A 13,262-nucleotide genomic window follows, 5' to 3' on the forward strand; every position below is an offset into this window, starting at 1 on the left:
ACGCTGGCCACGTGACCCGGAAGTGTCTCCGGACAGCGCTGGCCCCCGGCCTCTTGAGTGAGATGAGCGCACAACCCTAGAGTCTGTCAAGACTGGCCCGTACGGGCAGGGGTACCTTTACCTTTAAGACCTTAAAATTATTTTAACACAGTGAGTATCAGTTGATGCTGAAACTAGACCCTGTGACAAAGCCTCTTGTGACTCAAAGACATCTTTTGTGGCCCAAATTCTTCAGGATTCTCTTGCCTCTGAAACCAAGCAAGACCCAGCCTTGCTATGTTTGTGACATATGTCAAAAGTTTCTTTCTTCTCTCAAGACTCTTCACATTAGTGCCCCATTTAATTTCCACTGTTTCGAAGGTCTTATTGGACTTTTTTAAAAAATACTTTCTTATATCTGCCCTGTGTTTTGTAGCCTATTTTTGCACATTATTTGGATATTCTCTGAATGTAAAGCAGTTTAGGAACCACAAAACAGAAACTCAGAAAGAGAGAGAACACACAGTTGCAATTGAAATTAGTCAACCACCGTTGCAAATCAGGTTTATTATCAAAATTTACAGACTTTCGGCTGGAAATGCAACTTATACTGGCATTTGTTTGATTTGCTCATTGCAAACAGCTGAAAGTCTGTAAATTTTTGATAATAAACCCGATTTGCAATGGGGATTGAATCATTTTGATTGCAGCTGTAGATAACATAGGTAGCTAGACAAAAAAGGCCAGTGTTCTAAATTATCATTGCCTATAGTAGCTTCCGCCAGCCTGGTGCCCTTCAGTTGTTGCACTCCAAAAATCCCAACTCTGGAAAGCACCGGCTTGGAGCGGGCCCATTTTCATAGCAGTTCTCCCCGTTCAGGAAAGGAATATTCAAGACAGTGTGACTCTGGTTTTTACAAATTTATTTATACATAAAAACATAAAATCAAGTCTACATTGGTCACCAGAAATAACATGTAAAAATAAATAAATAAATAAATAACCACCAAGAGCTCAATGGAAGGGGGGGAAAGAAAAGACAAGTGATAATATTAATATGTACAGCCTGAATTCTGGCTTCACCCAGGTGAGCCTGGGATGCACCAGGGAGGCAACATGCTGGCAATGCGGACTATCAGTTTCAAACACGGCATTGGTGCAAAGGCATCAGTCATTAGGGGGTGTTCACATATCACATTCAGTGGGTTTGCCGTCTGGGCACCTGTGTACAGAAGTAGTTGGGCCGTACACTCATACGGTTATTCACATGTGACAATCAATGAATGCAGTGGCGTAGCGTCGGTTGCTAGTGCCCAGGGCAAGGTGCAAAAGGGTGTTGTGCCGCAGTTTACCCGTAGCATGCCCACAGGAACCTCTGCAGGTCTGGCCCAGGAGCCAGCATGTGTCCGGCCAAAGCTTGCATGGCTGCTTCTGTGTCCGCACCGGGCGCTCCAGCGGCACCCTGCTGTGCTGACAGCTGCCTGCTCCTGTACGGGGGCCTTGTTTGGGGGCTCTGCAGTGGCCCCAGGGCAGGAGGGAGCCGAGCAGCAGCAACCCAGCATGACCAGCAGCAGCAGGAGCCATGGTGCAAGGAAAGTGTGCCATGCCATCCCGAGGTGCCAAAAGGGACTGGCAGTGAGAGGGGGCTTTGCCCCAGCAGGGGAGGGCCTGCCCGGCTGCCCGCTCTCCACTTGCAGCCCGTCCAGCTGCCCAGGCAACATGCACGCTGCACGTTACCGGGCCAGAAAAGGGAGCCACCTCCCTGCCAATCATCTTCAGGACTGCTGCGGCTCAGTTGTGCCCTCTTGAATGTGCACCCGGGGTGGTGGCCCCTGCTGCCCGCCCCCCACGTTACACCTCTGAATACGTGAACAGCCTGTGCACCTGTGCACACCAGTAGCTGAGCTGTACAAATAAACATGTGCACACTCTTTCACACAAACACTTGTACAAGTGTAGGGGCAGCCTGTACCTGTGTCCAGCGTAACATGGGAACAAGCCCATTGTCACATTAGACTGGGTGTATGTGTGTGTGCATGGCTGGTGAGACTGGGGGTTCTCTGTACCCCCTTAATGCTTTATGGGATTGACACAAAGTCTTACACTTCCAGGATCACTAATGTAAATAAATTATTTACTTTTCTTGTAGCACGCTGATATAGGCCACATCCACACCATACATTTAAAGCTCTACGATACTACTTTAAACAGGCATGGCTTCCCCCAAAGAATTCTGGGAGCTGTAGTTTGTTAAGGGTGCTGAGAGTTATTTGGAGGTCCTTATTCCCCTCCCAGAACTACAATTCCCAGAGTGGTTTAACAACCAATCCCTCTTCACAGGGAACAATGGGAATTGGAGCTCTGTGAGGAGAAAAGGGGTCTCCGAATAACTCTGAGCGCTCTTTAACAAACAACACTTCCCATAATTGTTTGGCAGGATCCACGACTGTTTGAAGTGGCAATGAAACCATTTTAAATACATGTCAACGTGGCTGTAGACAAAAGGGAGATGAAGGAGAAATCTGTTTCAGTTTGTGTTATACTAGGGGCTCCTTCTGAAGACGGGATGGAAACTTTGGCTGGTGCAGGCTGCTCACTGGGGCAAGACAGTTTGAGCATTTTACTCAATTACTCAATGCCCGACTGCACTGGCTGCCAATGAATTTCTGGGATCAGTTCAAAGTGCTGGTTTTGACCTCTAAAGCCTTAAATAGCTCAGGAGCAAAATAACTTCCCATATGAACAAAGCCAGACCCTGTGGTTGTCTGAGATCCTTCTTTGTGTGATCCTTCTTTGTGTGCTCGCTTCATGAGGGCCCCGGAGAGTGGCAACACAGGAATAGGCCTTTTTTGTGGTGGCTCCCCACCTTCATGACATATCTTCAGATGCCAGGAGAAAATGTTTCTCTATAACCCAGGCCTCTGGCTGATTAAACACTCTACGGTCCGTGAAATGTATTTGTGGAAGGGAGCTATTGGTTTGTTTTTGTTGTATGATGTATTTTGTGTTCTCATTTTGTATTTTCATGTTGTGCCCTGTGATCTTTGGATGAAGGGCGGTATACCAATTTGACAAATAAGAACAATAAAAATAATAATTCAAATGTAAACCCACCTTATTCCCAGTTCCTGAAACATGATACAAACAAAAACACAGTTAACTTTCAAGTTCACACGTCTCTAATCCCCCCACCTGCAAAAACCACAAGCCCAAAATGTGTACAAAAATGCATACATTATTGGAAAGTGTGGAGAGAAATGCATAAATTGGTGAAAATAACATATAAAAATGCATCATACCAGGGGAAATGGCTTGCAAAAAATGTGCATGTATTGTTAGGTGACATGCACACTAAAATACAGATGAATTTTAGCAAGGACCAGTGTTTCGCAAACCCCTGCAGACATGTGGAGAACTGAAGGTATGACTGGGATAATGAGAAGCTGCAGCTGAAAATGACAGATTCATCCATCCCTAAGTCACAATCAAAGCAATTTGAACAGCAACAGGAAGGACTGGTGGCAAGCTTTGGCACTGCTGGGCTCCTGCTGAGGCCCACACCTGTTAGGGCTCCATTGCTCATCCTCGGAGCTTCCTTGCAATCCTCCTCCGCCTTTTTCCTCCTACCTGTTTCTTCCTGTTCACCTGCCCTCTCCACAAGAGCAAGGGGCAAAATGAGCAAGGTGGACCAGTACCTTCCACAACCTTGACTCCTCTCGCCTCCTCTCAGAGTTGGTGCATATATGACAGAGGAGGAGAGGCGCATAAAATGAGCAGCGGAAACAGCGAGGAGGAAAGAGGGGTGAAAAAAATATAGGCTTCAGCACCCAGCCCAAGGGCCCCTCAAAATGAGAAAAGGGCATAGATTCCCCATCACAGCATACTTTTAATCCATGCTTACGAAATATTGGCGCAGGGGGAATTCTAGTCCATATTAGAAGTGGTCCAGATGTGGCACGGACATCATTACAGTGGTGCCTCGCAAGACGAAAAGAATCCGTTCCGCGATTCTCTTCGTCTAGCGGTTTTTTCGTCTTGTGAAGCAACCCTATTAGCGGCTAAGCGGATTAGCGCTATTAGCGGTTTAGCGGCTTAAAGGTAAAGGTACCCCTGCCCGTACGGGCCAGTCTTGCCAGACTCTAGGGTTGTGCGCTCATCTCACTCTATAGGCCGGGAGCCAGCGCTGTCCGGAGACACTTCCGGGTCACGTGGCCAGCGTGACATCGCTGCTCTGGCAAGCCAGCGCAGCACACGGAACGCCGTTTACCTTCCCGCTGGTAAGCGGTCCCTATTTATCTACTTGCGCCCAGGGGTGCTTTCGAACTGCTAGGTTGGCAGGCGCTGGGACCGAACGATGGGAGCGCACCCCGCTGCGGGGATTCGAACCGCCGACCATGTGATCGGCAAGTCCTAGGCGCTGAGGTTTTACCCACAGCGCCACCCGCGTCCCATGGGTCCTATTAAAGGATGAGCGTCCTATTAAAGGATTAGCAGCTAAGCTGCTAAAAGGCTATTAGCGGCTTAGAAAAAGGGGGGAGCGGGGGAAAAATCGCAAGACTAGCAAGACGTTTCGTCTTGCGAAGCAAGCCCGTAGGGAAAATCGTCTTGCGAGGCAACTCAGAAATGGAAAACCCTTTCGTCTAGCGGGTTTTCCGTCTTGCGAGGCATTCGTCTTGCGGGGCACCACTGTATTCTGTATCACAGAACAGTTGTGTCTGGCTTGTAATGCATATCAGAGCTGGTGAAGGACAAAATGGCTGCCCCCCACCCAGGAAAACCACTGACTGGGCTAGCTGGTTGCACGGAAGCTGACTTGAAAGCATATACATCAATTCGACGGGGCTGAGGACACCTCAGGAAAGTATGTGGGGAGGGGGATGAGCTGCCCCCTCACTCCTGAGGGGCCGGGCCTCCTTGGGGCCGGTCCTGCAGCTTCTTCCCGATGCACGTGACATCACATGCGTGCGTCGCACATGTGAAGTCACATGCATGTGACAAACCTCCCCCCTCCCCAAGTTAGGCGGAACTTGATGCCTCTGCTTGAAAGTGAGGCTTGGAGGACCACATTTGGCCCCGGGGCCCTCAAGTTCCTGACCTCTATTTGAGAGGTACGTCACACATTTATTCCCACTTTAGAGATGAGGGTGGGAAATAGTGCTTATACAAAAGTAATGCCACCACATGCGACCATAGCACCTAGTGCTACAGTCTCATTTGCCTAGAAAGTACTGCTCCTTACCTTCATTGGTAAAACGGGACTAATCGTGGCAGCCTCTCAAATTTGTTAGGAGGATAAGCAGAGTAAGAAAGCCATGCATCCTCCGAATGAAAAATGCTATAAAAATACTAGTGATGGTGGTTCTAGGTTCACACCCAGGGCGAGAACTTGCACACAAGACCTGAGGCTGTGCTTTACAGCTGGGAACATGTGCTCCAGGTACAGATCGGCTCTTTATTAAGTGGGGATGGCTTTGGACCACACATGTGCTGGAGCAACACTTGTAGTAGCAATAGGGCCAGTTTGCTGGACAGACCCCAGAGCTCAGCTGCACAGCGGCAGAAAGACAATGCCCAGGTGGCCTATCCTGTGGTGCAGAAATACTGTACATGGATTGGCTGCATGTTGGCCAGCATTTCAGTCAGAGCCATCTTTCCCATAGGGCTTAGTGGTGTGTTGCGCCAGGGCGCCGGCCTCTCAGGGGCGCCCCAGCGAGTGGGGGAGCTGCACGGCTTTGCTGACAGCCTCCCCTTTCCCTGCACATCAGCCAGCTGTGCCCCAACCATAAGGTTGGTGGGTGTACAGCTTCCCTCCCAAGCCTCTGCAGGGATCGCTCTCCTCCCAAGGAGGCCTGGGAGGGAAGCTGCGCTCTCCTCCTGTGGAGGCTTGGGAGGGGCGCAACTTTACTACCAAGCCGCTGTGAGGATCGTTCTCCTCCCGAGGCGGCTTGGGAGAGGTGCAACTTCACTCCCAAACCTCTGCGGGGATCACTCTCCTGCAGTGGCATGGGGGAGAGTTGCGCCCACCTCGGATGGCTGGCAGTGTGCAGCTACGGCCACCCCAACACTATCTGTGGTAATTTGGGTGGCGCTGGGCGGATATTTGCACCCCAGCGCTGCATCTGCTGAAGACAGCCCTGATTTCAGTAGTAAACCTCCCAGTGGATTCAGATATAAATTGAACCCCGTGGAGAGGGACCTTCCTTGGGCGCAATCTGGGTTCAGCAGCAGGGATGTATAAGGGCTCGTTTTCATCTTAGGGCAGGGTGACGTAGCATATTGACCCAAATACAGCCTTCATACAATCCAGGGTGGGGAGTTTTTTGGGGGAGGGGGAGGGTGTGTGGCTATATTTGGGCCACTACAGTATTTTCTCATAAAAATACCTATGTGTTTATCAACGCATTGCAGTTGTGGGAGGGTGGCACACTTTGAGTCTTGGAGTACAGCTGTGTGCGTGTGAAAAGCAATGCGTGGGGGGGTGTTTAGGGAAATATTTGCACAGAAAGTTAGTGGGTGGAGAAAGGATTAAGTTCTCCCTGTCACGGGTCCTCTCTAGCATAATGTTTATGAAATGTTTATGAACACAGGGTTGGGAGCCTGCATTGTCTCAAGACTTCAGGAAAAGAGGAATGCCATTGTTTTCAGCCTTCTAATTCAAGGCCTCATACACTGCTAAAATGCAGAGCTCTAGAAATCACTTGCAAATTAAGGTCTGCTTCACACATTACAGGTTAAGCACATATGCAACATGAGTGTGGAGTGACACCATGCTCAAATTGACTATCTACATCTATTTTGTACCATATATGTGGCCAATGACAGCTTTCTGGCATCTCTCCCCACCTCTCATTCTTAAAATGACATGAAGCTCTTAGGTGCTAGTTTTAAAACCAGAAGTCTCTAATCCGTATTGAGGGGGATTTGAAAATGATCAGAGGTAAACTGGAGTCCAACAATTTTTTATAGACAGGAGAAAAGTAATTTCCTATGGACTCCTTGCAATTCTTAATGGCATGAATCCTGATTTTGGAAAGCAAATAGGAACAGAAGGAATACAACAGACTGCGGCCTCATCCTTTAATAACAAGGAAGTGGGAAGAACTGGGGAGATGGCATAGCTGTGGACTTGTTCCCAGTCAGGATGTTTTCCTGCGAATGATCTTCAAGGCAGCTAGAAACCACCACCGGCTTTGCAAGGCTGTTTCTGCTAGTTACAGATGCTACAAAGAATGCCATAGTGACCAGCTGAAGTTCTAACTAAGCATTATTTGAAGATGTGTATAACTAAACCAGGGGACGCGGGTGGCACTCTGGGTTAAACCACAGAGCCTAGGACTTGCTGATCAGAAGGTCAGCAGTTCGAATCCCCGTGACGGGGTGAGCTCCCGTTGCTTGGTCCCTGCTCCTGCCAACCTAGCAGTTCGAAAGCACCTCAAAGTGCAAGTAGATAAATAGGTACTGCTCCGGTGGGAAGGTAAACGGCGTTTCCATGTGCTGCTCTGGTTCGCCAGAAGCGGCTTAGTCATGCTGGCCACATGAGCCGGAAGCTGTACGCCGGCTCCCTCGGCCAATAAAGCGAGATGAGCACCGCAACCCCAGAGTCGGTCACGACTGGACCTAATGGTCAGGGGTCCCTTTACCTTTTTATAACTAAACCCTGATGGGTGATTTTCTTTACAAAAAGAAAAAGCAGCCAGGGTGGTAGAGGGAGAAGATAAACAATACAACCCTACACATGTATACTCAGAAATGATTTCCATTTGAATGGAGAAGTGGCAGAAAAGAGTGGATTCAAGTTGATTCGCTATTAAAAATTTCTGCAGCCTCTTTTCCTCTGCAGAGTTCCAAATACATGCTTGTTAAAAGTCAACATGGTTAGGGAGCAGATGAGGGCATGTTTGGAGCAGGGCATTTTAATAAATCATGGCTTTAAGTTGACCTGTTCAAAAAAATCATTGTTGAGATTAACGATGGGTTCTCAGGTTTGGATAATGCACCAAGTTGTAGTCAATTAAAAACAGAAGGGAAAAAAGCCTTCCAATCTCCTTTCTAAGACTCAGTGTGTCTCATTCCCACCACAATAAACCATAGTTTACTGTGGCACCCAAACACAAAAAATGTCAACTCATAAAAACTCAAGGCCAGGGAAGGGAGCCCAATGTCTCAAAAGAAAATGGAAATCGTGATCAAAGAAAGAAGGGTAAAAATATAATAATAACCTGCTGCAAACTTCTGTCATTGTTTTTTGTGTTCTCCGATACAAAGACCACGACTAATTTACCTGGCCGCACAGTTAGGGTCATGTGTTTATTTTAAAGCACTAGTAGAGTTGCTGTCATTGCTGCTTTCAATATTAAAAACACATAATCACCATTCAGATTTGAAATGCTCAAATCATCATCCCCATTGGCAGTGAGACTGTGGGAATGAATGTGTTCTCAAGAAGACTTCAAAATATTTGTACACAATCAGCTCAAACCACTGGTGCGGATGGGGGACAAATTATTGCTCTCTTTTGGAAGTTTCTGCTTGTAGATGCGGTGGAGCATGGAAGCAGACAAACAAGGCTTCTTTAAGCCACCTGCTAAGTTTCCTAAACTGTCCGTGCGGCCAAAGATCTTAATGTGCTGTGACCAAAAGCTAGGGGAGCAAGGGGTAACGGGAAATATGTGAAGGGAACACCCGCTCCCTCTTTTATAGTTAATCCCTCGTTCCATTACTTATGGAAGGAAAATACTACAGGCACTACACTTTTAGGAAAAAAATAAAATTGCACCAGGTGATCCAAACACAGGCCACCTCCACATTGTCAGTATTCTGCAGGAGCACAACTGAAATTTAGGATTGCACAATTAAAGTTGATTAAAGCACTCAGTCGCCCGAGTGTAACACATCTACTTAAACACCCACCCACCTCCCAAAACTGACTTTTTGTAGTTGGGGAAGTGATGGGGAGATGCACTGGCAAATGTGGGGTGAACAAACAATTATTACCACCAAATCAGGATGAATTAAGGACCAATGCTAATCGTTGTATAATCTCCTGGCAAAGAAATCATGTTCGAATGAAGACCAGACATAGCCTAACTTCTGTTTAGGCACAAATCATGACGGGATGCTCAATAAACAGGTCATCTGGAGGAGCTGAGCTAAGCCTTTGGGGCAAATGCAAAATTGTACCGGAGGTGTTCTGCCCTCACACAAAAGATGCCTTTGAGGCTTAAATAGGAAAACAGGCTCCCAGTTTAATGATGTCTGCCAACAGCTGGTCCCCTGCCCTTAGGTGAGGTAGATGGAGGGGAGGAGAAAGACAGCAGGCGGGCACTGTGGAAAGTTGATCGGATCAGCAGGATATGGCAAGCAGGCTACACCAAGCCCCTCCCACTCAGAGGTTATTAACCCCATGGGGTCACTGGTGGTTCACCAGGGAGCAGGCTGGTTTTGAGGCTGCAATTAACAATGCAAATTCTGCTAATCAGAAACATATGTGCATAAACCCAATTAGCTGGCTGGGAGGCAGGCAGAGAAGAGGGGACGGTAACACTGTCAGGGCTTCGTGTTCACAAGCCCAAGACTGATTCTTTTAATCACCACTGCAAGCTGAGAGTGATCTGTGGAGCTTTTCCCCACAGAGGAGGAATGGAGGAGCAAAAGACTCTCCACTTCTATCTCAAGCCGGGCTGGCATCCTTTCTATTCCTCCAGAAAGTCGAATGAGGTGGGACATACCATGCAGGGCTACCACCCTGCAAGAAGTTTGCTGTACGTTTCACAGCAGCAACTAGGGATGGAGGTGGAATTCAATTTAGTTCACATTTAAAAGGTAACCTACCTAGTTTGCACTTTTATAAAAGGATAGGTGAACTGAGATACAGCCTGCCCTGTGTCGCCCTGGCAACCGGCAGGCTCTTTCCACTGCCAGTAGGGCAGAAGCAGGTTCTCTGCTAGCTTTTTACGTGGTTGGTTTGGGGCTCTCTTGGGACGAGGAGCTCCATACAAAGGCAGAGAACTTACAAGCACCTGTCTGGAACAGGTACTGCTTCGGATTGTTAACTGATCAATTCTTTTGCCCCTGAGAAGAAGAGAGTTTTAAACCTTTTGACCCAACTGTTTGTGTTCCAGAATTACTACATTAAGAACTCCACTTTGCTGTACTAGTCTGGCCTAGTCCTTCCTCTGTCCTATTCCATCTGCATTTCACAGCTCCTGGGGTGTCTCACTAAAGGAAGGGGGTGGTTTCGTGTGGGTTCAAAATACCCTTTGAAGGTCACACCTGCACCCTTCATTTAAAGCTGCATCATCCCATTTTAAGCAAGCATAGCTTCCTCCCAAGAATCATGGAAACTTTAGTATGTTATGGGTGATCAGAGTTGTTAGGAAACGCCCTATTCCCCTCAAAGAGTTATAATTACGGGAGTTCACCAGGAAGAAGGGCTGATTGTTAAATCACTCTGAGAACGGTAGCTGTGCAGGGGGAATAGGTGTCTCTCAATAACTCTCAGCACCCTTAACTACAGCTTCGAAGATTCTTTGGGGAGAACTATGACTGTTTAAAAGGTGTAATACTGTTAGAAATAGTGCAGACTGAACCCTATTGGCAAAACAGAGGACAGGTAATGCGGACAGTAAACACGAGATATTTGCCAAAAACAAGCCTTCCCAAAAACTCCATAAAAATATTCACATTTTCGATAACTGAATATAAACATTCCCATTCAACACACACACCATTTCAGTTCCCACTCCCACATTAAATAAAAATAGACCTCTCTCTCAGCTTTTACTTGCTCCTGGAAGAGGCAATGCCAAGCAATGACAAGGAAGATCTGGTGGCTGATTTGCCAGTTTATGGCTTCTAGTAGCCTAGAACACTAGCCCATTATTTTGGACAGGAGAAGTATGCTGGAGAAAGAGGGTTCTCCACAGGCAACCAGTGGAACAGGGTTGTTCTCTCCCAGATGAGAAAACACATAAATGCCTTACATTCCATCTGATCCCCAAGTATCTCAGAATCCTATTGCTATCCTCTCTGAGGAAAAGGACAAGATATATTCTTGTCTCTGTATTCCATGTATAGAAGCTGACTGGGCAGGCAACTGAATTTTGCTTCAACTATGGTGTCTTCCACCACACCTGAGGGCAACAGGGCACCTTAGGAGCTGCAGGGCAGGCTGCCTGGCACACACAGCTCTCCACCACTCCTGGCCCCCTCAGCATCTGCAACCTGAGGCAGATCCCTCACATTGCCTAATAGTAGGGCCGGCCCTGACCACTTACGTATCCCTGGTCAATAAGAAGTTGCAGGATATTCTTGACAGCCTGTGATGACGGACTCTAACAAAGGAACAAGTGGCCAAATCCTGCACTTTCCCCCTAAAAATGTCTTCTCACATGGCAACAGAGAGGCTCGCGGAGCATGAACAGGCCTCATCCCATAGTTTAGTGGCTGCAGGAGAGCTATAATGGCATTTGCTATGGCTGGCACTCCAGTAGCCCTTGGGAACTGATATCTGGGTCATGGGCAAGAAGCAGCCGCCTGTGGTAATTGGCATGGAGATTATTGCATATTCTCCACTGAAAGCAGCTGCTGCTTTGATTCTATCCTGACAGAATGGTCGACTGGTAAGCCCCCCCCCCTTCCATTTTTATTTCTCACTGGGATGCTCTAGTCAGGATAGCGCTCCCAGAAGGATGCATTGGGCATGAAAGGGTTGGGGTTGGTGCCTCACACCATTAACATGTGGCAGGACAACAGCTGGCGATCCATTTTGGCCAGGCAAAGGACTTCAACCAAGAAAACAGGTGGTTCTCCTGGACTGTATACACACAATCTCCTCCCCCCCAGTTGAAAGACGCATCTCCTCTCCAGAGCGGGCAAGACGACGCAGAACCCTTCAGATTTCAGTGGCAATGATGTCCTCATAAGGGACATCAGTTCCATGGAGGTCAAGGTCTAAAGGCTCTTTGCCATCCTCCCCTGAGGCCAGCTGCTGGAGCATCTTCTCCAGGTTCTGGTTCCGTTTGTACATGTGCAGGTAGCTCTGCTGCAGCTGCTTCTGGTAGTGGATGACTTTCTCCTTCTCCTCCTTCCAGGTCTGCCGCTCCTGTTGGAAGCCGGCCGTCATCTGTTGGTTGCTATCCTGAGCCTCCCCCAGCTCGGCCTTCAGCTTCTCCACTTCCCGCCATAGGGCTTGCGCTTCCTCCGTCATGCTCCCCTCCAGGCCCGCGGAGGCCGCCCCACACTTCATCTGCTCCCTGAGGATGGTGAGTTCTGTCCGCAGCTCTGCGATCTCCTGCTCCAGCAGGTTCACCTTCTCCCTCAGAAGCTCTGACTCGTTCTTCTTGCGCTGGAGCTCGTTCTCGCACACCTCCAGCTCCATAGCCTTGGCGCGCAGGGAATCTTCCAGGTCCTGGATTTTCATATCTAGCAATTCCATCTTTGCCCGGACGTCCTTCAGCTGAGCTTTCAGGTTGAGGACCTCGTTGGTCTTGCTGTTGAGCTCTGTCTGGGATTCCTTCAGCTGCTGCTTCAGGAGAGAGATTTCACCAGACTTCTGGCACACCTGGAGGGAAATATGACAACAACAGCCAGGGTGTCATCCACGAATGAGGCCAAAGCTATGGTGCAACTAAGTTTAGTGTGGACAAGCAGTGATTATGGTATACATGAGAATAGATTAGACCAGGGTGGGGAACTTCAGGTCCAGAGGCCAAAGGCAGCCCTCCTGGCCTCTCCAGAGGGCAGCTTACCCGTGCACAGCCTCTTCCAGGCAGGGGGAGCCTTCATCCCACTGCCCGGGAGAGGCTTCAGCGGCTATCCCAGAAGCCAGATCCCTCTTGCTGTTCTGGCTTCTGGGATTCAGAATTTATTTTTTCTTGTTACCTCCCCCCCAAACTAGGTGCGTCTTATCGTCTGGTGCGTCCTATAGAGCGAAAAATGTGGTAATTAGTTCAACCCCTCCTTAAAATCAACCTTTTTTGGAGAAGCCTTTGGCACAACTGCCTAGTTCTCTGTCTTGCTATAACTCAGCCTAAGCATGCGTAAGGGCATGGCCACATGTTGCTTCTCTGTTAACCCCTGCCTCTGTTTCTCTCCTCTTCTAGGTTGAGGTTTGTAAGCTCCTGGGGGCAGGGACCTTCCCTCTTGAACTCTGTAAAGCACCGTGCATTGAGATGGTGCTAAACCACTAGCTCTTCGTTGAATTATGAACCTCTAGTGCTCTCCTGATTTTTGTTCCAATGCAATTAAATGACTGTATAAACATAGAAATATTTCATTCCAAA

General features: G+C 48.2%; 1 protein-coding gene across 1 annotated transcript in view; it reads right to left on the reverse strand.

Moving 5' to 3' along the window:
- Nucleotides 1-881: 881 nt before the first annotated feature.
- Nucleotides 882-13,262, reverse strand: part of LZTS1 (leucine zipper tumor suppressor 1) — a 49,796-nt gene continuing 37,415 nt past the window's right edge. The window contains exon 4 of the mRNA XM_028707907.2: nucleotides 882-12,541. Within this exon, the coding sequence (XP_028563740.2) occupies nucleotides 11,873-12,541 (669 nt within the window). The 3' untranslated portion in view covers nucleotides 882-11,872. The remainder of the gene's footprint in view (nucleotides 12,542-13,262) is intronic.

This window comes from Podarcis muralis, chromosome 15 (assembly GCF_964188315.1).
Source record: "Podarcis muralis chromosome 15, rPodMur119.hap1.1, whole genome shotgun sequence".
NCBI classification, from domain to species: Eukaryota; Metazoa; Chordata; class Lepidosauria; order Squamata; family Lacertidae; genus Podarcis; species Podarcis muralis.